This window comes from Cricetulus griseus (assembly GCF_003668045.3).
Source record: "Cricetulus griseus strain 17A/GY chromosome 1 unlocalized genomic scaffold, alternate assembly CriGri-PICRH-1.0 chr1_1, whole genome shotgun sequence".
In the NCBI taxonomy this organism is placed as follows: Eukaryota; Metazoa; Chordata; class Mammalia; order Rodentia; family Cricetidae; genus Cricetulus; species Cricetulus griseus.
In genome coordinates this window covers 219,360,726-219,383,883 of record NW_023276807.1, presented here as the reverse complement: position 1 = coordinate 219,383,883, position 23,158 = coordinate 219,360,726, and the positions used below count along the sequence as shown (strand labels likewise).

Genomic DNA, 23,158 nt, shown 5'->3' with positions numbered 1-23,158 from the left:
CATTAGAGACTGCTGTGGGAACTAACAGAAGGATGGCCTGCAGCACATCGCATCATGTGGTACTTTGGTCCCTTGTGCCCAGGGACCAAATGAGAGCAATGGGTCAGGACACAAGACTGGGAGAGTACGGGGTCACTGCCTGAAGTCTACTGTTACTAATGCCTAGGTGGGTACTACAGCAGAGAAGTCACAGCAGTGTTAGGGGGATGGGTAGTCAATGTGGCCACAGTCAAGGGTAGACCAGAGTCCTGAAGCTTGAAGCAGTCATGGCCAGAGCAAAAAGTAACTTAGGGCTTAGAAATCCAGATTGAGTACAGTCATAGTGCTGAACAGAGCTGGAGGAGGTGGCCAAGCTAGAGCTGGCATGCCTGTCCTACACTTTCTTTTCTTCCCCTCCTCTTTTCAACTTGAAGGTAAAGGGTGTGAATTACATAGGATTTGAACTTTTTAGTATTTTCAAATACTTCCCTGACCAGTTCCTTTAGAACCTGGCATTTTAAAGAAGACCTCTTTTAAACAGCTACAGTGAGCCCTTAGGTTTGCCTGATTCTCTGAGATTATCAGGTCCATTTTCTTTACCCAGCCCTCATACCAACCCCGGCACATTAAACAGGATGGTGCCTGATAGATGGAGAGATCGAGAATCAGAATTGTTCAGTGATAGGTCAAAGCACACTCAGCTGTTGGTCATGTAACTAGTAACATTGTGCCACTGGGACTCAAGCCTAGGTTTTCCCTTTGTAAATCCGATGCTCAAACTTAAGAGAATGAAGCCTGGTGTCATCACCTACTGTGTGGAAGAAGAGAAAGGAAGGGTGAACAGAGGCTGAGAAGTAAGTGCTGTTTAATAAAACATGAGAATAAGCAGTTGGCAAGTGCAGTCTTTTGATCATTATTGCCTGAAACCTGGTTCTCAACTCTTCTTTCCTCATGTTCCTTCAGCTTTTGGTAAATATTCCCAACATTTGCCATGACGTCTTCTATCTCAAGGCTAAAGGACTGTCATTGCCTTCTGCAGAGCCCCTGACAGTTCCATCTCTGGAGACAGCTCTACCCTCAGTGAACACCAGTCCTCTGTGAACAATCAGTGATGGGGTAGACAGCTGGCTGCAGGGTGGTTCATCAGAATGTATGGCGACCAGGGTCTGACAGACATTAGAAATTTCCGGAAGTGCCAGGAATCTCATTCCATTCTTCCTCAGCAGCTGGATGGTCTAGGGTTCTCCCATGCCCAACGATGCTCCCTAAGCATTTTGGTGGTAGGGGAGACAAGTAGGTCAGATGCTCTGATGACAGATAGATGGAAGTGAGGTGTAAACTCTGTTTATGACTCAGAGTAGATGTTCTGAAGATGCTATATGGGAGATTCATGAGAGCTGTAGGCACAGTTTAACCCCTAGTAACTATGGTGGGCCAAGGAATACCCATGGGTGTCGTGGGAAGTCATTAAGAAGTGAAGCATGACAGAAAAGGGAAATCAATAGCTAGAAGGAGTGTGAAGGAATGATTGTGTGCTAGGATCTAGTCCCTTGACTGCATTTCCTGCTTCAGTCACCAGGGATGTCTTCATCCTTGACCTCGGGCTGAATTGGCATTCAACTCTCTTCCTTGCCTCAGAGCCACATGTTCCTATGGAAACCCACTCAACTTTCAAAGCTGAACCCTGCTGCTCAGCTGGGTACCTCCACAGGAGCCATCCCCTTACTCCTTTTCACACTGACACAGAGAAAGGGATATTTATTCTCAGTTATTACTTGAGATGAGGATATTCAAGTTCAGAGGGGTCACTAGATCTGTTCAAAGGCAACATTCTGGTTGGGACCAGAACCCAAAGCCATGGCACATTCTATCCTATACTACATGTGAGTCCAACTGATACTCCCTTTCTAATGATCCAGTTCTGTACTGGATAACAATTCCTATAAAGGTCCAGATGGTCAATGTTTTAGGCTTTGGAGGCCATACAGTCTTGGTCATAGCTCCTCATGTCTGCTATTGTAGAATAAAGGCAGCATAGACAGTATATACACAGTGAGTGTGGCTTTGCTCTAGTAAAACTTCACTTAAATGACACTTGACTATCCTAGAATTTTCATGTGTCAAGAACCATTTTTCTTCCTGATTGTTTTTCAACCATTAAAAAAAAGGGGCAGAAAATACAAAACCTCAGCTCATGGACCATGGTCCATACAAAACCAGGAGATGAACTGGATTTCACTGGTTGACCTTGTTTTTTTTTTGCCAACACCTGTCATAGGAATGTTAGGTGATGACCATTTATTTACCTGTGGGTAAATTGTCTCTGCTCATTCCTTTAAAAGCATGTCTGATTTAAAGCCTCCACTGCTGGTGAAAGCTTTGTCACCTAGAGGGATTTCAGGCACTGGTGGCTGGGATGCAAGGGGTGGGAGAGGTAACAGTGAGTGGCTGTCTCTGCGTGAAATAAGGTCAGTCTTGCCGGGAGACTATTGTCTCTTCAGTGAAAATGTTAGATTTAAATCCTATATGCCATTTATCTTTGAGCTCTGTATAGAGAGAAAGGTCTTGCTTTGGTTTCTGTAAAAATACCAGGCTTAGATCTCTTTGTATGAGCTGTCATCAGCCATTCTGAGGGTTGATCCTGTAAATTCATGCTTTTTAGTGTTGGCAAAGGGATTGCTTTTGTTTTCGAACAATTTCCTGGTGTGTTCTTTTCAACTGGGACTTACATCAGGTTTCAACTTTAGCTCTACTTTTCATCTCTGATGGGTTTGAAAGACATGGGTCCCTGCCATTATGCCACCGAAGACTGCTTTAGTGTCCTTTCTCTGTTTCAAAAAAAAAAAAAAAGATACAGCCAGCTGCCAGTCATCCTCTGTGTCCACGAAGATAGCATTGGCAGGTGATCCACAGTGACCTGCCTGGGACTTGGCCCATGATTTCTGGATGGTCTTGAAGGGATTGCACTGTACCCACTCTTGGGTGTTCCTGGAGTGAAAACTCCCACCAAATATTATCAATTTGTGCAGAATTTAAAAAGATGCACAGTGTGTTAGTTACTTTCCTCCTTGCTGGGGTGAACTACCAGACAGAAGCAACTTTGGGAAGGCATGGTTTATTTTAAGCTCAGGCTTTGCAGTGGGCAAGGCATGGCAATATCCCACAGCTCTGTTGGTGCAATGGGAGCAGCAGGTGCCTCACTCACATCTTAGCAGATCAGGAAGCAGGGAAAGGCAGGGAGAATGAACCCAGGCCAGAGGCAGAGATAGCCCATAACCCTCAATCCTCACCCTTTCACACCAATGTTAGCCAACTAGACTCCACAGCCTCCCTTAACGCTGCCACTAGCTGGAGACCAACTGTTTAAACACATGAATCTGTGGTGGATATTTTACATTCTAACCACAATATACAAGAAAGGAAATGGAGAGACTGACAGAGCTTGGTTTCCTTAGCACCAGGCCAACTTCCTTCTCAGCCCCTCCCTACTGTATGCTAGAGGCCTCATGAGGGATGCTGCAGCCAGGATTCTGTGAAAGGGCCTGACTTATACGGCTACCCTTCAAGAAGACCATCCCACACACAAAGGGACATTTAATCATACCTTCCTCTGGAAACTAGGGTCTGTTCACCTGGGGGGTGCAATAAAAACAAGACACAACTTCCTTGTCAGTATCTCTTCCTAAAATGTTTTGGTTATATTTTTTTTTATCAGCAAGCAATAGTCATATGCTATTATTGTTTTAACATTAGGCTTAGAAGGTTCTTTAGCACCCTGTTCCATATTGGAGTGGATTTATTCTCTGGTTATTTCTCTCTGAGGTAATTCTGTGGTGATTCTGTTCTATTAGAGAAATGACAGGGACCTTCATTGCTGTGTTAAATACAGAAGTGAAGTGTAAGCACAGTCTTCCCTTGTTCCAAATTTAAGGCTAAAAACATTAATTTTTTGCCATTAAGTTTGATACTAGATAAAGCATCAGATGTAGGTTTTTTTCTTAAGGCATCCTTCATTAAGCTTCCATCCTAGTTTGCCAAGAACTAAAAAAAAAATAAATAAAAAAATAAAAAACCCCAAAACAACAAGCAAGAACAAAAAAAACTCACAAAAAGATGCTGAATTGTGTCAAAGGGTTTCAAGAATCCATTGAGATCTGGATTTTTTCTGTTAGATTATTAAAAAGGCAGCTGTAGAGATACAGAAGGTAGAAAAAAAGAGACCTTGGGTAGGACCATGTTTATTCACAGTGAAGGTGCATCTTTGTGTGGATAGCCAAAATGCCTATAGGAGAAGATGGGTTGTGACTTCTTCTAGGGGCAGAAATGGCTTCTGTAGTCTGCAGGGGAAGCTGGGAAATGTAGTCTTTCAGCAGGAAACTATATCACACACACACACACACACACACACACACACACACACACACACACACACACACACACACACATTTTTAGTCTATTATCATGTAGTAAATTCTATTCCTGGGCTTTCTGGATGTCAAAGGGACAAGTTCTTGGATTAACCCACTGGGCTATGCTTCCTAACCTTCTGCTCTATTCCTGCATTCAGTATTCTTAAAGGGTCTTCGTGTTTGTGTTCACGTGGAAGTGTCTATAGTTCTTTGATTTTTTTTTTCTTCCAGTTTTGACATCATGGTCCTGAAGGATTTACAAGCTGAGAATATTTCCTCCTTCCTCTCTTTCATGAAGTAGTCGACATAAGATTGACAGTCTCTCTTCTCTAAATGTATCCAGAACTTTCCAGGGAAAAATCTATGACCATGAAGTTTCCTATGTCAAATTTTCTAATTTTTTGTGCCCCTTGGGCAATCTGCATCTCAAAAGATGTGTGAGTTTTGTTGCTGCTTGCATCCATTTATATAACCCTCTGCATAAGCTCTGAGATAAATACAGGGATTATTTAGGTGTTGCTCAGTTCACATAATCCCAGTATAAAGTGCTCTTGGGAGAGGGAACCCAACAACATTACTGGAAAAGGTCTCTCCTGACATTTCTTATGGAGTCAAGGTTGCTGTGGGCATGAGGACATCCAGCATAGCCTGCCCAGTTATGGTTCCAGAACATAGTTCTTGTCTCCTTAGACTCAGCTGGAGGATAACCATTCCATGGGAGATCAGGGGCCCTGTGCTTCCCAGGTCTGCAATGCTGTTGCTCATAGCTGGGCCCGAACCCCTGTAGATGCTCTAAATCCTTGACCTGGACTCGGCTGCACAGGCTTAGTGGTTACCCTCGTTATATATTGCCTGCCTCCTGGGGAAGAAAGTCAAGCATCTTTCAAAGACTTCCCGCTGAAGCCCTCCTTTTCCAAGGGTATCTTTCTTTGGTCTTTAGTATACCATGGCAAGGTCTCTCAGTCCAAATAGTGACTCTTTCATCATAGTTATTATTCTGGACATAGTTATTATTCTGGTTAGCCTACTGTGTGGTTCCCATTGCCTAATTGGACCCAGACTGTTATGCAAGAATTTCTGGTAAGCACCCTTTGAGTGGAGACTTTTGTCATCTGCAATTTTTATCCTCATTTTCATGATGAGTAGGAGAGACTGCTGTGCATTCACCTGACAGCCCCTCCCAGTGTCAACCACAATTAAAGCTTCCAGACTTGATTTTTATTCCCTTACACAAGCAATGAGATGTCAGTGTATCGCTGTGAGTAAAAAGCAATCTAACCATCTTTATATTTTCATATAAACAAAGTGGGGAAAAAGCTCTCAAATTCAACTAAATTACCAGCCAAGGAAGCAAAACTCCACTAACTCCCCCCCCCCAAAAAAAAAACCCCTCTCTATTGTAGTAGGGCCTTTGGCATGAATTTAAGTTTAGCATCCCTGGGAATTCTGGGAAAGCATTTTTCTTCATTGTTTTTCTAAACCCCTCACAGCAGAGCTAGACTCCCCCAAACAAAGCAGCAGGAGAAGCCACTAACAATCCCCCAGATAACACAAATGAACAAAAATTGCCAAAATCATCGAGAAAGCGCTAAAAGCTGGACTTGGGTATTTTCCCTCATGATCCCTACCGTGGCTCAGAAGCGCCTGCTTTAGCAATGCCCTGCACAGGGGAGCGGGGGTGGGGCACATCTGTGGAGAAAATAAATCACATAGCTAGTGTTTCCAACTTAGAAATGGCTCCTGTTCCAGGGGCTGATTTGTGAATCAGTGAGACTGGAAAAATTTTTTTTCCTATGGAAATTAGCTTTATAAAAAATGATTTGCTTTCTTGGCCTATGTAATTAGTTTTTCTTTGAAAAAGATTTAAAAAAAATAAATTGCATTGTTTCCTTCATTAGAACTTAATGACTATTTTACTTTAATATTTCTGAGTAATAAGTGATTTCAAAGCTCACAGCTTAAAACAACAAACCCATTACCTCATGGTGTCTTGAGGTCAGGAATATGTTTGTGACCCAGCTGGGTTCCCCAGGTCAGAGTCCCTCAGGAGGCTGCTGTGTGTCATATACTCTGTACCTTGTTGGTGTCACTCATACGACTTTTCATAAAGCCTTAGGGTCTTGTCACATGGGCCTCCTCACAGGGCTGCCTCACCACATGGCATCAGATGCCTCCCATTGTGAGACACCAGGAGAGAACAAGAGAACATTTAAGACAGATGGCAGTGGCTACCCGTGCTCAGAGCTGACCTCCCGTCATTCCCACTGTGTTCAATCCTACAGAGTCACCACCAAGCCCAGCTCACACTCAAAGGAAGGGCATCCAAGCCCCACCTCTTGACAGAGCAGAGAGGCTGGGGCTGTGAACTTGGGGAGCACCTACCCTCAAGCTCACCAAACCCATCAACACCGAGTTTTCAGGTGACACCACAGCCTGGCTGGCACCAGAGGTCCAGCTTTCTGAGAGACCCTGAGCTCCATATCCTAACATAGAACTGGGGTTTGGAATTGAAAATGTGTGCTGCATCCAAATGATGGTTGTTCTAAAGCAAGTGATTTCTGCCCGAAGCTGGGGCAGGGGGATCTGTTTCCAACGGGCCTGAGATTTAGTTCTGTAGTCAGGTTAATAGCTGGGCAGCTTGGCAAGTTATCAGTATGGGGGGTGTTTTCTTGATGCTACATAGGAGAACTTAGAATGTATTTTCTCACTGCAAAAATATTTCATAAACAGTGGCCGAACCGTGGTGAAGACTATTACAGGCCAAGTAGGCCCATGTGGGGTGGCTCACCACCATATATGCCAGAATGTTCATAGGAAATGTGTTCTGTATCCCAGGCCTTAAAAACTTGCTTTCAAGGTGTGACTCTTTTTTAAGTTGGGGACTTGCCTGTGTTCCCTTGCCTGTGTCCCAGAAACCTTCCCCACAGTAGTTTACACTCTGAGCTGGGGACAGGACGGTGGCAGAGAACACTGATTGCTGTAATTTACTTTTAGCACCAAGTTCCTGGCCAACCTATCAAGCTGTAACTCTACTCAAAAATCAGATTTTCTGCTGGGCCTGTACTCACTCCTTTTGACAGGTCACAGTTATCTGCTTCATCGCTGGGGCTGTAGCATCTAAATCAGGCTTTTCCAAATCCCTGATCCATTTTGGACCCCCATCAGGCATATCTATATGAAAGCTGATGGCCCTGCAGAGAAAGACATCAGCTTGGACCCATTGGAGGTCCTATGGAAGGCTCCTGCCTTTGTCTTTCTTGAGTCCTGCATTTTCAAACGCTGACCCCATTTCATTCAGCAGAGGCCCAGTGAGTCATTAGGATTTTCCAAGAAGTGACCTGTCACTAGAATCTGCAAGTGTTTGCTTGAGCATACATACAAAGAAGGCACTCAGTACTTTGCCCTTAACTCTGTCCCTTCATGCAGTTAGATGTCCAGGCCCATGTGTAGAAAGCTTAGACATTCTGATTAGCAAAGAAAGACAAGTAAAAATGACCACAAAAGGGCCTTCTGTGTCACTTCTAGAACCATGCATGAAGATTTTTTGTTTATTATGTTTCTCAAGATGGACATGTACTGAGATATCTCACTTCTCCTAATCAGTCATGAATGCAAGCTACTATGTCCAAGGGCTAGGTCCTTAGACAGTGTCTTCAGGGCAGCCAATTCAAAGGTGCTCTGTTTCCAGGAAGAGTTGATCCTAAAGTTCTCTCTCTCTCTTTCTCCTCTGTCTCTGTCTCTGTCTCTGTCTCTGTCTCTGTCTCTGTCTCTGTCTCTCTCTCTCTCTCTCTCTCTCTCTCTCTCTCTCTCTCTGTGTGTGTGTGTGTGTGTGTGTGTGTGTTATTTTTAAGCAAACCTCAGTGTGTCGTACATACTTTCCCTCCCTTGTTCCATATAAGGGTGCATTCCTACACCACAGGATTTTTCTTTTTACAGCAGAATGTTGCTGGTGCTCTTTTTATATATGATGCCTGCACTTAATATTTACCCATAAGCAAAGGACCAGTATCTCATCTTGCAGGTCCAGTCTTTGCTGAACCTTGCCGGTGTCCCACCTCTTTATCAATACTTTATATTCTTCTCAGCATCTTTTCTTCCCTTCTGATCTCCCAAAACAGACAATGACTTCAGAAACTGGGAGCCTCTTCATTTAACAGAGGCCAACTGTACAAAAGCCAGCATTGTGCTCATACCCACCACTATTTGTCTTCCTGAAAATCACATATTTTAGCTGTATCTGTTTCATTCCCTGTGTGAAGGGTAAGGAGAGGAGACGAGTTTTCTGTGAGGTGTGTACCGATACAGTCTGTCCTTCCAGCATAAGGTAATGTCAGAATGCCTTTCTTGTGGAAGAACAGCAGACATAGAGCCAACCAGGTCCACTCTATGCAGACCTAAGTGGAATGCTGCCCCATCCTACCAGAGACACTGTGGGGAAGGGGGTTATCCGCCGGAACAGATTGCATGGGTGGGGGGGGGGCTGGGCCCCATAGGCTCAGCTGAGTAGCATCAGGGTGACCATTTATCACTGTCAGAGAGGACAGGGTGGGGGCGGGAGTCATCCAGCCACTCCTGCTCAGCTGCTGACTGACAGCCGACAGCACCATATACCACCTTCAAGCAGCCCGTGTGCCATCAAGGGAAAGTGTAGTTACCTGCTCCAGCTGCTGGCATATTCACAGAGAAGAGAGACAAGATCAGCAGAATGCTCTGGGGTGTCAGGGAACTGCCTCCTCTGCAGTGTGGAGTGGAACTGCTGGTGGAAGCCGAGTTCAATGTTTACAAGAAGCACAGGTTAGGCTCCAAGGAAATAGTGTTTCTGGTGATTGGATGGGAAGATGCCTCTGAGGTCTGTGTACCTTTATTACATTCCAAGGACTTGACTGTGCTGTGAGGCTGTTATTTTAATATGCCCAAACTGCTGTCCCTGGCAAACACCAGGGAGAAAGTGAATAACTTTGCATCAGCTATATACCTAGCCGTAAAGCAATGCAAACCACAAAGCTCAGCCCCTACAAGTCTTAGAAGACAAACACTCTTAAAGACAATATTAGAAGTATGATTCCTCCATCTTTGCTCAAAGATATGTTTGCCACACGTATTAAAATCTACACTGTGCTTTTGAAGCCATCAGACACAGTGTGGAAGTGACTAGTCTTGACTTACTCCTGTATGCCAGCGTTTTCCACAGTTCCATTCACAAGGAGTCCTTCAGGCTGAAACACAGATCTTAATCCATAAAGTAGCTTTATTTTAAATGCAGTTTATACTCTCAAGAGTATCTGCTTTTTAAATGTGTGTATGTGTGGATATGTGCATGCCTGTATGTGTATAGTATGTATCTTTACATCACACACACACACACACACACACACACACACACACACACACACACACACACACACACACACTAGAGGTTAGCATAACTATGTTCCTCTATTGCTCTCCAAATTACTGTTTGAGAGAGAGCCTGTCACAGAACCTGACATTCACTTATTGACTAGACTGGCTGGTCATTGAGTTCTGAGGCTCCACCTGTCTTTTCTCCCCTCCCCCCACCCAGCACTGATGTGCAACCAGCACAGATGGGCGCAGCCATGCTTGGCTTTCTTTATATGAGTGCCAGGCATCTGAACTCAGGTCCTAATGTTTGGATGGCAGGCACTTTACTAACTGAGCCATCTCCCCAACTCCAAGATGATCTGATCTGGATAGTCATTAGGAATTACTTGTGTTAATGAGGGGGGATTGCATGAAGTCAGGACATTTCCATCCTATAATATTATATGCATTCTCAAATGCAGAAGTTAGCTGTGGTTCAATGTGGTGATTAATAAAAATATCACCAAAGCAAAATGCTCCAGATGAAAGGGACGATGATGGAATGCATTTCCTGGGGTGGTGGGGTGAGCCTGGGAGCTTGGGTGCCCTGGGGACTGCAACCAAGTACAGGGAGCTTTAAGAGCAACAGCCTGCTGGGGTACATGGATATGACCAGCAGTCCTGAGGAGGGTGCTGGCTGTGCTCGCTGATGAAGGGTGATGACAGGGAAGACACTTCATCTTTCTCTTGTGTCACTGACATGAAGCATAGAGCCTGGCAGAGAACCAGCAACCCATAAGCTTCCCAACTTGCTTGGCTAGAGGATGAATCCCTCTGCTGTGACATGGCATGCTGAGGCAGTTCTGTGTCTGCCCCCCACCTCACCCACCCCCATCAACCTTCTTCATTCATCCTTCATTCATCCTTCCTGCCCAAGTCTGGTGCAATGTCTTGGCCCCCATCAGGCAGAAGCAAATAGTCCAGCCACCCAGCTGCTTCCATTGCTTGTCCCTGAGCAACTGAGCTCTCATCCCTTAGGGAAAGTCCTAGTTCATGGGGCCTGAATCCTAGAGAGGAAGGGTTTGGTGAGTCCTGACAGGAGGGGCAGGCAGCACACCGACCTGCTGGTAATTTTCATATAGACAGGCCAGCTGCCTTCTCTGTCGATGAGACTGAGCACAGAAGAAAGCATTTTGATTTTTAAAATACTGCTTTTAAGGTTTTTCCTTTTGTTTTTAGTTGACTGATTATCAAATAAATGCTTCCAAGAATAACAATAACAGCAAGCAAAACTAGAGTCCACAGTCATGTGATGAAGGAAGAAAAATCTCCTATAATGGCAGCAACCAGTGTCCTGTTGTCATTTTTTCTGGACCTTCATCCTTTCCTTGCTGAGTAGAAGCTGTGTAACCTGCTCTCCTAGCCTTATTCTTTCTTTCTTTTTTCCTTCCTTCTTTCCTTCATTCCTTCCTATTTTTTTCTTTTTTGAGACAGAGTATCTCTGTGTATCAGCCCTAGCTGTCCTGGAACTTGCTTTGTAGACCAGGCTGGCCTTGAACTCAGAGATCCACCTGCCTCTGCCTCCCGAGTGCTGGGACTAAAGGTATGCACCACCACTAACTGGCACCTAGCCTTATTCTTTTCACATCATGATGCAGTAGGAAAACCACATATGATAATATTTTAGAAATGACTATATAACCTTTTATCTCAGAATGTCATATCTAACTTTTCATTCTTATTGTTGTTAGCCATTTCCCAAACACTATAGCCACAAACTCCAAGAACAAAATGCCAAAAATAGATAGGACTCCAGTGCCCATTTTGTTCTTGGACTTCTCCACTGAAGATGGAAGAGACTGGTCCAAAATTAGACCAGGGTTGCATGAACCCTGCTTACGTCCTCCAGATGCCCTGAATGTGTGATCCGGAGAAGGAGCAGTGAAGATTTAAGGGGAGGGATTGGGAGACTCTTTTGTTTTGGGAGGTCAGTAGACTATTCATTCCATCCCAGGCCCAATGAGAATGTTGATCATCATTCTCATTAGAAGCTGGGGTGTTGGTTAATTTTAACTGTCAGCTTGACACAACCTAGAATCACTTCAGAAGGGATTCTCAATTGAGGCAGGAATTACCTAGATGAGCATGTCTGGGGCTGGCATGGTTGTCACTGATCTAAGTGAGAAGACCATTTCATGGTCTGGGCCCTTCACTGTGTAAGAGTGAAGAAAGCCAGCAGAGAGCTAACTGGCAAACAAACAAGTAGCAGCATGCATCTCTCCCTGCTCTCAACTGTGTTAATCCCTCCAGGTAAGAAGACCACTGCCACAGTTTTTGAGCCAATTTTTAAGCAAGCTTCATTAAATTCTGGCCAGGACTATGGACACTGGCCAGTACCATACCTGATAATCCCCGAGAATGTTGGCAAATTACATTAGTCAGGTACTTATAAAGGCAAAACCCACAAGGCTACATACTTGCTGCCTTTGTCCAATAGGAGGCAAGCATATGTCCTGACATACTTCCTGTCTACATACTTCCTGCCTGCATGTGGTCAAGCATATCCTATGCAGTTGGGGCAACCAATCTTGTTTAAAGAAGTGAAAACACGGGGCTTATTATCTTATATGAACAACAGCCCCAAGCTTCCAGGAAGTTATCTGTCCTTGGGCAAGTGGGGCTTATAGGTTAGAGACATTTTTGCTTTATAGATCTCTTAAGAACAGTAATTTAAACTTAAAACAACTTTAGCCCTCACTACTGTAGATGTGATATGACCAGCTGTCTCAAGAACTTGCCACTAAGACTGTCCTACAGTGAAGTAATAAAACCTGGAATTATAAGTCAAATCAACCCCCTCACCCCCAAATTGCTTTTATCAGATATTTTGTGGGGACAAGGGTATTGTCACAACAAAACAGTTTCTACCACTTACCATTTTGAAGGTCTGGAAACATAGAGTAAGAAAGGAATTTCTCACTGAATGTGATGACATTGGGAAGCAGATGGCTTGTATTCTAAATCCTGTGTTTGGGAATATTGACAAGTGCTTGAGGAAGGAATGAAATGAGGTCAACTGTCTGGCAATCTTGGTAGACAATGGTATGGTTCATCATCATTTTACGTCTGGTTCTATGAAGATAGTTCTGGGGTTGTCTATGGCTCAATCTAGTCAATGACTGCTCCTATGTGTGAGGATAGCTTAGGTCGCTCATCATGGGGTAATTGTTACTTATAGAGTGACCTGTCTGCCAAGAGTCAGTATTCCTGGCCACTCAGTATCTCCATTCCTGAAGAAGGTAAGAGAGGTTAGGCAGACTTGAGATGAACCAGCTTTATGTTACCAGGTCTGAGGCAGCCACAAGATGATCTATGTACCGATGTGTAGGGTTGAGCAGGAATCTGCCTTAAAGGTTAATAGTTAGCAAAGGAGATGACACAAAATGGAGGCCTAGATGCTAAACTTTTGTCCTGCTTTCAGCTTTCAGACCCATTTCCTCAGTGTTGGTGGTCAGAAGTGAGGTCAGCACTTGTGGCAAGTTCTTTTTGTGGTCATAGTCAGGTCTAAAGCACTTCCACCTTCTGGGGAGTCTGAGTTCCAGTGGCTGAGCAGGACCTCCAGGGCAGCAGCCATTGTTCTTAGACATTCTAACTGGGCAATATCCCATTGACCAGTCAGTCAGGAGGAGCTGGGGACCAGGACAAGTCTAAGGGGTGGGGTCTGTTCTCCAGCCTCCATTTCCCTGCCATCTGCCATTCTCTTCATGCATAAGATACAGGTTTTAGCCCTCAGAATTTAAATACAAGTCAGGAGGCTTAGGGCTGGGTGGCTATGTATGGGTTTGAATTACTGCAGACATGCTATTAGGCAATGTTTGTTGTCCTTTGTTTAAGAAAGGAAGCTGCCATAGTGCTTGGAGCACCTTAGACTTTCACAGAACAAAATACAATGGCATCAGTGCCTTCCCCTGAAGCCTTGAACATGTCCCACAAGCCCCTTCCAAAATGCCCATCAGCGTTGACTCTGACCCTTGCTTACATTAACCTTTTGTGTTCTTCAACCAGGAGGCTTTCAGAATAGATGAAATCCACCCCCATCCTCATATACCCTTGACAGAGGACACATCATCACCATGAGCTGCACACATGGCTTTGGAAGGGCCCCCACTGAGCAGGGAGCAGGGGCAGGGACATGTGCTCATCCAGCCAGATTGGAGGCCTCTACCCTGCTGCGACTGGGCCACAGATGTCTCTGCCTGTCACCCCTCCTGTCCTTCCCTGCAGTAATCAATAGTGAGGGCCCAGCTAATGCGTGGTTTTTCTGTTTGGTGAGCTATCTGATTTCTTGTGGTGAATCATGCCACTGATTTTGGAGTATAAATTTGTGAATGCTGTCATTTACAAATGCCTGTGTTACTCCCAAATGGTTAACCAATAGTATGTTTAAAGGGTGTCTGACTTTGTGGTCCCCAGATACCTTAGAAACGTTGCTATAGCTGAGTTTCAATGGGGCTGGGGGGGTGGGGGCGGGGGGGATGCTCTTTTGGCTTCCAGGGACAAATCCTTCATTGCTGGATTTTGTTTGTTACAACAGTATCTCTTATAGCCCAGACTGGCCTCAGGTTCTCTATATAGTTAAGGTTGACATTGAACTCCTGCCTCTACCTCCCATGTGCTGTCATTGTCTGGGATTTAAAGAACTCATGTTCCTTACACACACACACACACACACACACACACACACACACACACACACACACACACACGAACATGAACATTAATGTCTCCTTATTCTAAAGCTGTATTCTGTATTGATTCTTATTTGAAATTTTGCTTTTTGAGGTTTTTAGTGACCTGGGATCAACTGTAGCCCCCCAAAAACAATAAAAAACTAGAAATAAAGAGTTTTAAGTTGTGCACTGTTCTGAGAGACATGATGAAATATTGCACCATTCCACTCTGCCTTGCTAGGATATGGATAATCTTTTTGTCTGGTTCCCTGCCCATTAGCCACTTCACAGCCATCTTGGCTATCAGATTGATGTTTGCAGTACTGAGGTACTTGGCTTAAAGTAACCCTTATTTTACTTAATTGTGGTCCCAGAATTCATGAATAATGTTCAAAGGAGACACCAGGCACAAAAGGAAAACTCAAAAAGCAAAATCAAACCAAACCAAAGACTACCCCATCCCTCAATACCCACAAACAAAGATGGAAAGGCAGATTAATGTGCTACACAGCAAGGCTGCTGGTTGTATAAAGTACAGTCTATATAATGTTGGCCCTTTCTGAAGTTGGAAGCATCCACTTGGATTCCAGCCTCCATTGTTGAGAGGATACTACTGCAGGGAGTTTGGTAAATTATTAAGGGGATTTTACTGCAGTTTATTGGTAGAAGTCAGGAAGAAAACAATTACCTTTCCCCTCCCTTTTTGGTCCCATCTTTCTGTTTCATTCACTCAGGCCAGGAATGACAGGTGATTTTTGTTCCATGTCCTGTATCTGAATGGCAATTGACTCTCTGGGTCATTATAGTTAGAAAAGATTTTGAGGTCACACTTGGGAACAAGAGAATCCGAAGTGATTAGTGATGTCTGCCATGAGCATGGGTGTGGAGGAGGAGGGAATACACCATTTCCTGATTCAGATCTTGTTTTTTCGATAGAAAACTCCCACGCAGATTCCAATGCTAGCCTGGCAGTTGTGCAATACTTACAGTGTGCCAGGCTTTACATATCTAATGTCATTCTCAAAGCCATCCATGAGGTAGTTCAAATGAGGAAACACATAATGTAGAGAGTTTTACAAATGAGGAGAAGTCTCACAGAGGTTAAGTGGTATGTCAAGGTCATATAGCCAGGATATGGGAGAGATCCAAGATCACAGAACCTCCTTCCATAGCTCTGCCTGTCCCATCTCTCTCTTGCTAATGTTGCATGAACTGCCACAGGGCTGACGTAAGACTCAATGATCTTATTCCAGAAGAAAATGCTAAATCAATTTATAGAAACAATTATCTTTGGGCCTCAGGCTCTGGAATAAAAGATGAGATAGGGCACCTCACTGGAGAGGACAGGGTGGATTTCCTCCTTCCTGTCCAGTGTGGAGCATTTTCATGATATGGACTTCAGCACTGCAGTCTTCTCAGAGGCAAGGAGATAAGCAGCTGGGAAGGAGGCTCAACATATAAGGGTGAGACATTGACTCCCTGCTCGCTAGGCTACCCTATCGGTAGCTGTTTCTGAGTGGTTGCTTTAAGTGTTCACCTTTATATGTGAGAAACATACTACAGGACTGTGCAAATGGCTTAGTTACTGAAGGACTTGCCTTGCATGCATAAGGAAGTGAACACACTTAGAAAAGTCAGGTGTGGTAGTGTTGTACCTGCCTCTCTAGTGCTGGGGAGGCAGTTATAGGTGGATCTCAGGGGAATCACTGGCCAGCCAGCCTAATCTAATTGGCATCTTCTCAAAAATAAGACAGGTGGCACTTGAGGAATGATAGCTGAGGTTGTCCTTTGGTCTCCACATATACTCAACACACATACATGTACACTCACCCCACACATATACATGCACACAGATAGATATAATCCATCTGGTCATATATTTGAATCACAACAGACCACAGCTGATGGTGACCTAAGGTTTCAATGTAAAGTTAGTGATGTCTTGACCAAGTTTAGTTTGAGTAAACTTACAGAATGGTATTTAATAATCCATTTCTTAGACTCTCTCCCATGAAGTAATATAGCAGTGTGTGTGTGTGTGTGTGTGTGTGTGTGTGTGTGTGTGTGTGTGTGTGTATCTATTTACTGGATCAAATTAGATACATCTTTCATATTGTCTTCAAGAGAATTTTAAATGCCATTTACTTCATTTATTAGCTTAACAAATACTGAAAACCTCTGTGTCACTACATGCTGGGATCATCAGATGATGAGATGTAGGTTATGGCCACTGTCCTCCTGAGCTTACCATTCACTGGGAGATTTTTGGTCTTTGGCCATGTAGTAACATGAATGTTGGGTGCATCCCTAGTGATGAAGGTATATGTACATCCTTAGTGATCAAGGTGGTGGAGGGAGGAGAGACTTGGTAGTCAGTTCTTACAGGTCCTTGAAGTCTAGCAGAAGCATTGACACTCACCCCAGAGTAATGGGAAGTCAGCAGAGATGGGGTACATGTGGTTAATCTTGACTGTCAACTTGATTTGTCATGATGAGGGTACTCTGTTCCATTTTGCCTTCCTACCCTGACAGACCAAGACTCTGAGACTGAGCCAAATGACCCATTCCTCCCTGAAGCTGATTGCTCAGATTTTTTTTATTGGCAACAACAATTTTGATGGACATGGGAGGGTACTTTGGAGTTTATGTCATATAATGTAGTTTTTTTCCATGTTAAAAGATAGTTGTGGTTACACTGGAAAGAGTGAATGGGCAAGGGATGCAGAAAGGCCGTCACTGGAGTCCAAACAGAGAGGACAAAGGGCACTGAGACAAGGCCAATTTGCATGGTAAAGGGAAGGTGAAGTTAGATAGACTCAGGGACACAGTATGTATGTGTAATACAGAAGCAAGAAGCAAGTCCAAGAGGCGGGGGCGGGCGTGGGAGGGGGGTAGGGGATGGCGAGGACAACGTGGTGGTCTGGAACCATCTCCTATGCTACCACAATGCCTCAGAAGACACACCTTCTCTTATAAGTGTGAGTTTCACCTGGACTATAGATCAGCCTTGGCCTGCCCAAAAAACCAATTGCTAAGGGAAAAAGTATACAGAGAAATGTATGGTTTGGTGGGGTTTTAAAATTTGGAGTGTTTTCACCCTATACAGTAAGAATAAGAATCTGACAATGACAAAGGCAGTGCTGAGTAAAATGAAATACCCTGCACATTCACTGTGCTTTCTCTTCCCTCTCAGTATCCTCATTTCAGTTTGTTGTCCTTGTAGTCCACATGAATGGTGTAATAAAATTGTTTCCTCCCGACAGTGCTGCAGATATTATATTTCTTCATTGCTCTAAGTGGTGCTTCACATACATTGCTGTCACTTGTGTGGAGCCCAGGCAGAGAGGGCATCAGCAAGCCAAGTAAAGACTTCATCCAAGTCTAGCTTGGTGACCCAGTGAGTCTACTGGATCTACTCACAGGAACATAGGCTGGCTAGACCACTGAGAGTCCCCCCAACAGCATGGAAGACTCATGAAAAGCTGCCCCACTGAGAGTCGCTTTGTCAGCTTTTAGACAGTGGCACTACTGTAATCCTTCACTAAGTCAGCTTCTCTCTTACATAACCATGGGGAGAGGTGCCTCTTGAAGATCTCCTGAAGGCTCCTAAGCCATGAAGGAAGGCTAAAAAGCCTGGTGCCTTGAGGATAATGTGCTAGTGATCATAGCTGCTCTGACTCGACATGGCGATGGTCATGTCCAATCCAGAGCGAACAGCTGCATTTGATAAAGTTGTGAATGTAATTTCTAAACAGTTTGTGAGGTTTCCTTATGACAAGTGGAACTTTATGTTTTGTTATGTATATCCTCTTTTTCCCCCACCTACATTTTTTCTCAGGTTAAACTCTTACAGGTGAGGTTAGTGGGTTAAAGGAAGGAGTTTCTGATTTCTTGGTATGGGTAAATGTGATATTCCAAACTCACTGGTCAGGGTTAAGAGATGGTCCTGAGCTACTCATAAGGCATATCCTTGGTCTCCATATGTTTACAGGGATGCAGGGAGTTTAACGATATGAGTGAACCAGTCAGGTTATCTGGAACCTTCTATCATGTCTCGTTGATTATGTCCAATAGTGACTGAGGGCCACCGGAAGCTGCTGAGCCTACCAGCTGTCTGTCTCTACTCTGGTCTGTTCCCTTCCCTTTTCTCTGATTTTGTTACTTGCAAACCAATAGAAAACCCTGAGATAAACTTACGGAATCTGATGAACTAAAAGGGGCCTCACAGACTTACAGGGTCTACATCACCTAGGCAATGCTGCAAAGGATGCTGGGAAGCCCATGGTTTAGATAAGAGCTTAAGGTCTCCTGTGGCATGGTCTCCATCTCAATCTAGTATCATACCTCATCACACCTGGACCAAATAGTTCTGTGCCCACCAAGATCCTTTGGCGCTCACTCAGGTTGTATCCTTGTTGCCCTTTGCCAGAGCTTAGTAGACCTAGTGTGACCCTAAAGTCACGAGGAGGCTGAGTGTCATGATGTAGCTGTTCCTCCTATGTGTTTTCTATGTAAATACTCATATTTGAACATCACCAAGGTTGTTACCAAATGTGATCAGATGGAGCATTCTCAAGTTCTCTGCTTGGGGGTTTTGATAACAAGTGTATGTTGGAAACTCTAACCTGGAGGCTCATTATGTCTCTACTTTGCTCTGCTGATGGGACTTCAGGGCTGAGGGGTTGCTGATAAGCACTGGATATCCATGAGTCCCCAAAACAGTAGTCCCTGGAACAGTGCTTGAGTCATAGTGGGATGCCATGGCCTCCAGTTGTACCTCTTGCTTAAACACCAACTTTATCAATATGCTGATTGTTGGACATCATCAGGGGGAGGCACCCCTCCTCAACCTGAATTTCAAGGATTCCCTAGTTCTCTGGGGTGGTCAGCTTCAGTAGAGATCCTCTGACCAGGGGTTCAGCATTTTTCAGTTGTCCAGGCCTGTAAGAACTTGGACCCTGACACATTCATTTACAAAACAACACGCCAGAGTTTGCTATCTAAGCTGCCCTATCATTGAGATTGAAACCCAAGTAAAGGACTAGGGAGATGGCCCAGTCCTTAGAGTGCTTCCCCTGCAAGCCTGAGGATCTGAGTGTGATTCCTAGAATCCATGTAAGAAGCCGGATTTGGTGGCGTGTGCTTTTAATCCCTGTGCTGGGGAGGCAGAGACAGGTGTGATCTTTTGGACTCCTTGACCAGCCAGCCTTGCCAAACTGGTGAGGTCTAGGCCAGTGAGAGACCCCACCTCAAAACAAAACAAAACAAAGCAGAAACAAAATACAAAACAAAGTAGATCACACCTGAGGAGTGATATCCATGGCTAACTTCTGGCCACCGCATATACATGACACATATGCATGCCTACTTCTTCAACCCCCCATGCACCCTTGCATGCATGCATACAAGTGCATGTACACACAGTTTTAAAGAAACCAGGTGACTGAAGTTCTCTTAAGAGGGTAAGCTTTGGTGTGTTCCTAACTCCTGAAGAGAAACAGGCTCACTGACACATTTAATGACATGTGTTAGTATGCATGTCAAACTTTACACTTAAACTCACATTTCTTTCTTTCTTTTTCCAGCCAAACACCATGTCAGTGGCAACAGAACGGTTGAACCTTTCCCAGAGGGAACACAGATGGCTGTATTTGGTAAGATATCAACTCTGAAAGAAAACCCAAATACTGTGCAAAGCTTCCTGCCAACTTTCTTAGCTGTAGTAAGTGTCCTCAGGGCTTCAAAATCTGGGCTCCTCTAGATATTTACAAGTCGTTACAGCCAAGAAAACTCTTGAATTCTTAGTAATTTCTGGGCCCAGGAATACTTACTTTGTAGAATCAGTATGTTTTCTTGTCTAACTTTGACAGCCCAGATATCATATTGTAAGTTTGCAATTTCTTCTGTCCACAGTGTGAATTAACCTAATTAATTTAGGGTTTGAGCTTTTCTTTCATTTTTACATAGATGTACAACTTTTATCAAGTTGTTCGGAGTCATTATTACCACCCCATCCTAATTGGATGGTCTCTTCTCCATGAATTGAATACATTCATTGGTAGAAAACATTAATTAAAAATATTTCAAGCAGAGCTGAGTCCAATTCTTGGTTACATACCTAAAAATTACAGTTGTGATTTTTAAAATTGTTTGTTTATCAATTCATTGATTTTTGACGAATTCTGAACCATTTAGCAAAGTCTTCTTTGTCCACCTTTCCGCCTCCATAGTGTCTATCTCTCACATTGTCTTCAAATATCCCTGCTTTTGGCAGCTCTTTGCCTTCCCTGCCTCCTCTCCTCCTTCCCTTCTTCACACGAGCTCCCTTCTGCCCTTCCTTGCTCCTGCCTCTGGGCTTTTCTTTCCAGCAATGCCCCGAGGTCCTCTCAGGGAAGGCTGCTCTGATCTATTGGGATAGTAGCCTGTCCTCCTCCACCTCTGCTCTCTAGCCACCATGAGATTAGCAGCTCTGCTGTGCCATAGTCTCCACACTACAATGCTGTGCCTCGCCAGCATGGGCCAAGCCATCATGGACTCAAGCCATGAGCAATAATGTATTTTCTCAGGCATTTTTTTTGACACAGTGATGACTAATAAATACCTTGTGAGAGAGAGAGAAATGACATGGGCCTGTCCTAGCAGGCCTCTGTCTCCTACAGTGCAGTGGGAACTTACACACATTGACCCCAGAGTTGGAAACATTGGGCATATAACTCCATGTCAAGATTCCTTTTCTTTTCCATTCCATATTTGTTTCCAGAGGTTTACTAAAACCTCACCAAGACACTTCTTAGCTTTCTGTTGAGTGAATTCTGAGACCTCTCTAGGTCTAGGCCCTTTGTTCTGCCTCCTCTCTACTCAAGACCTCAGGCTCAAGTGTCATAGTGAGCCTGGAAAATGTGCTGTAATTGGCTGAATGGCCAATAGGTCTGATGTGACAGAAAGATGGTTCCAGAGCCAGGTGTGGTAGCAATGCCTACGATCCCAGCTTTGGAAGGCAAAGGTAGAAGGATCACCATACATTTGAGGCCTTCCTTAAAAAAAAACAAACAAACAAAAGGAGATGAACTGCTTGCAGAATTCTTCAAGTTCACAATATCTAAAGGACAAAATTCTACAGAACTGAAAATAGCGTAAGCCTGACATCTAAAAATTCTGTCTTTGTTAGTGCAGCTTGGCGCTCTGCTGCTGAAATGAAGTTCCTGATTTGGTTAAGTATATGCAGTCATTGCACAGCGAGGTTTCCAGAGCTCTGCTCCATTTCTGTCACTTGTCCACCTGGCCTATGGTAGATGAGAGAACGGTTGGCGTGGGGAGAACTCCTGTCATCCTGGGTTGCTTATAGCTGTACTGAAAAGGTCAGATCGAGACAGCACTTGACTCTGAGACATCCAGGGTGCTTATCTTGCCAGCACTTCAAAAGGCAGTTGACTCAGAGAGGTCATGTAACTTACCCAGGGCAGCTGGGCCTTTGGAACTCCGGTTTGAGCTGGACTCTACTTGGCTTGGAGCTAGCATCCTCTTCCTAAAGTCCCCTTTCTCTGTAAGGCTTGAGGGAGCCTTGCTAGGGCCCGATAGATTAAAAAACTACCTTTCAGCCGGATCCACACACAAAAGCATGATTTCCAGCCAAGCCAATTTAGTAAATTGATTCGTAAACTCCTATGCATTCCCAGAGTGCTCTGAAGGACTCTTGAGATGCAGCTTTTGCTGGGAAAATGCTGTTTGGAGTGAAAATCTCCTCTGGCTCCCTCCCCCTTTTGATTTTAGTAGCAAATAACAGGGCCAGCACTGGCTGCATCTGCCTGCCTGTCAGTTACCCAGAGCAACAGGGGCACTTCTTACCTGTCCAAACTCCTCCTTCAGCCTTCAAGGTCTCAATACATTATGCCAAAATAGTGTCACCAACTGTAACTTCATCTAGTGGCAGAAGATTTGAGCACGCCAAGTAAAATGATGTCTATACGGCAGCTTTATGGTTTAATCCACTCTGCTGGTGACTGCTGAGCTACAGTTAGGCTTTTAGATCAGCTTGGAGAGATCAAGACACATTCTTGTGTGAAAAATACAGAAGTGTGTTGTGCCTAGTGATCAGAGATGGCTCCTTAAACATAGCTCCTGTCGTTCAGTCTTTGCCAATTATCTTTAACTCAAGACATTTTTATTCTGTCTTCTGTGGTCCATCTGTGAATTTTTCCTCCAAGTCTTCTCCCTCTCCCTTCATCGGCTAGGCCAACGTTAATGAGGGAGGCCGCAGGCCCTGGTCCCTGGTGCTCCTCAGGTGTGCCCGTGATGTTCACTTCCACGTTAGAGGGAGCTCACTCTCTGCGAAAGTGAAACTGAACATTTTTCATTATGCAGTGCCTCTGTCTGTGATGTCTGGGTGCCCTGTGGCTGTCCCCCTCTAAACTGTACAGCGGTCCTGTGAAGCAGGCAGAGACACTGAAGCATCTCATCTGGAGATTAATGATCCGGCCAAGCTGAGAGCCTATTTTTTCCCATATGAGAATATCTTTGGCTAGCCCTCCATGCCTGTCACAGGAAGGTTTTCTCTGCTCCCAATACCTTAATGAAAATGACAGCTATTGGCTGTGGGCCACTCTGTCCAGCAGAGCATCAGGCTGTAGCCTTCTGGGGTCGGGGAAGTGTTGTCAGCCCAGAACATCTATGGAAAACCCTCCACACACAAGAGGATCCATTAGAGCAAATGATAAAAGC

The 23,158-nt window shown here is 44.4% G+C and overlaps 1 protein-coding gene across 1 annotated transcript in view; it reads left to right on the top strand.

Moving 5' to 3' along the window:
- The window catches only part of Msra (methionine sulfoxide reductase A), a 328,455-nt gene that overhangs the window by 111,983 nt on the left and 193,314 nt on the right, over window positions 1-23,158 (top strand). The window contains exon 2 of the mRNA XM_027390343.2: window positions 20,026-20,094. Coding sequence (XP_027246144.1) covers window positions 20,026-20,094 — 69 coding nt within the window. The remainder of the gene's footprint in view (window positions 1-20,025; window positions 20,095-23,158) is intronic.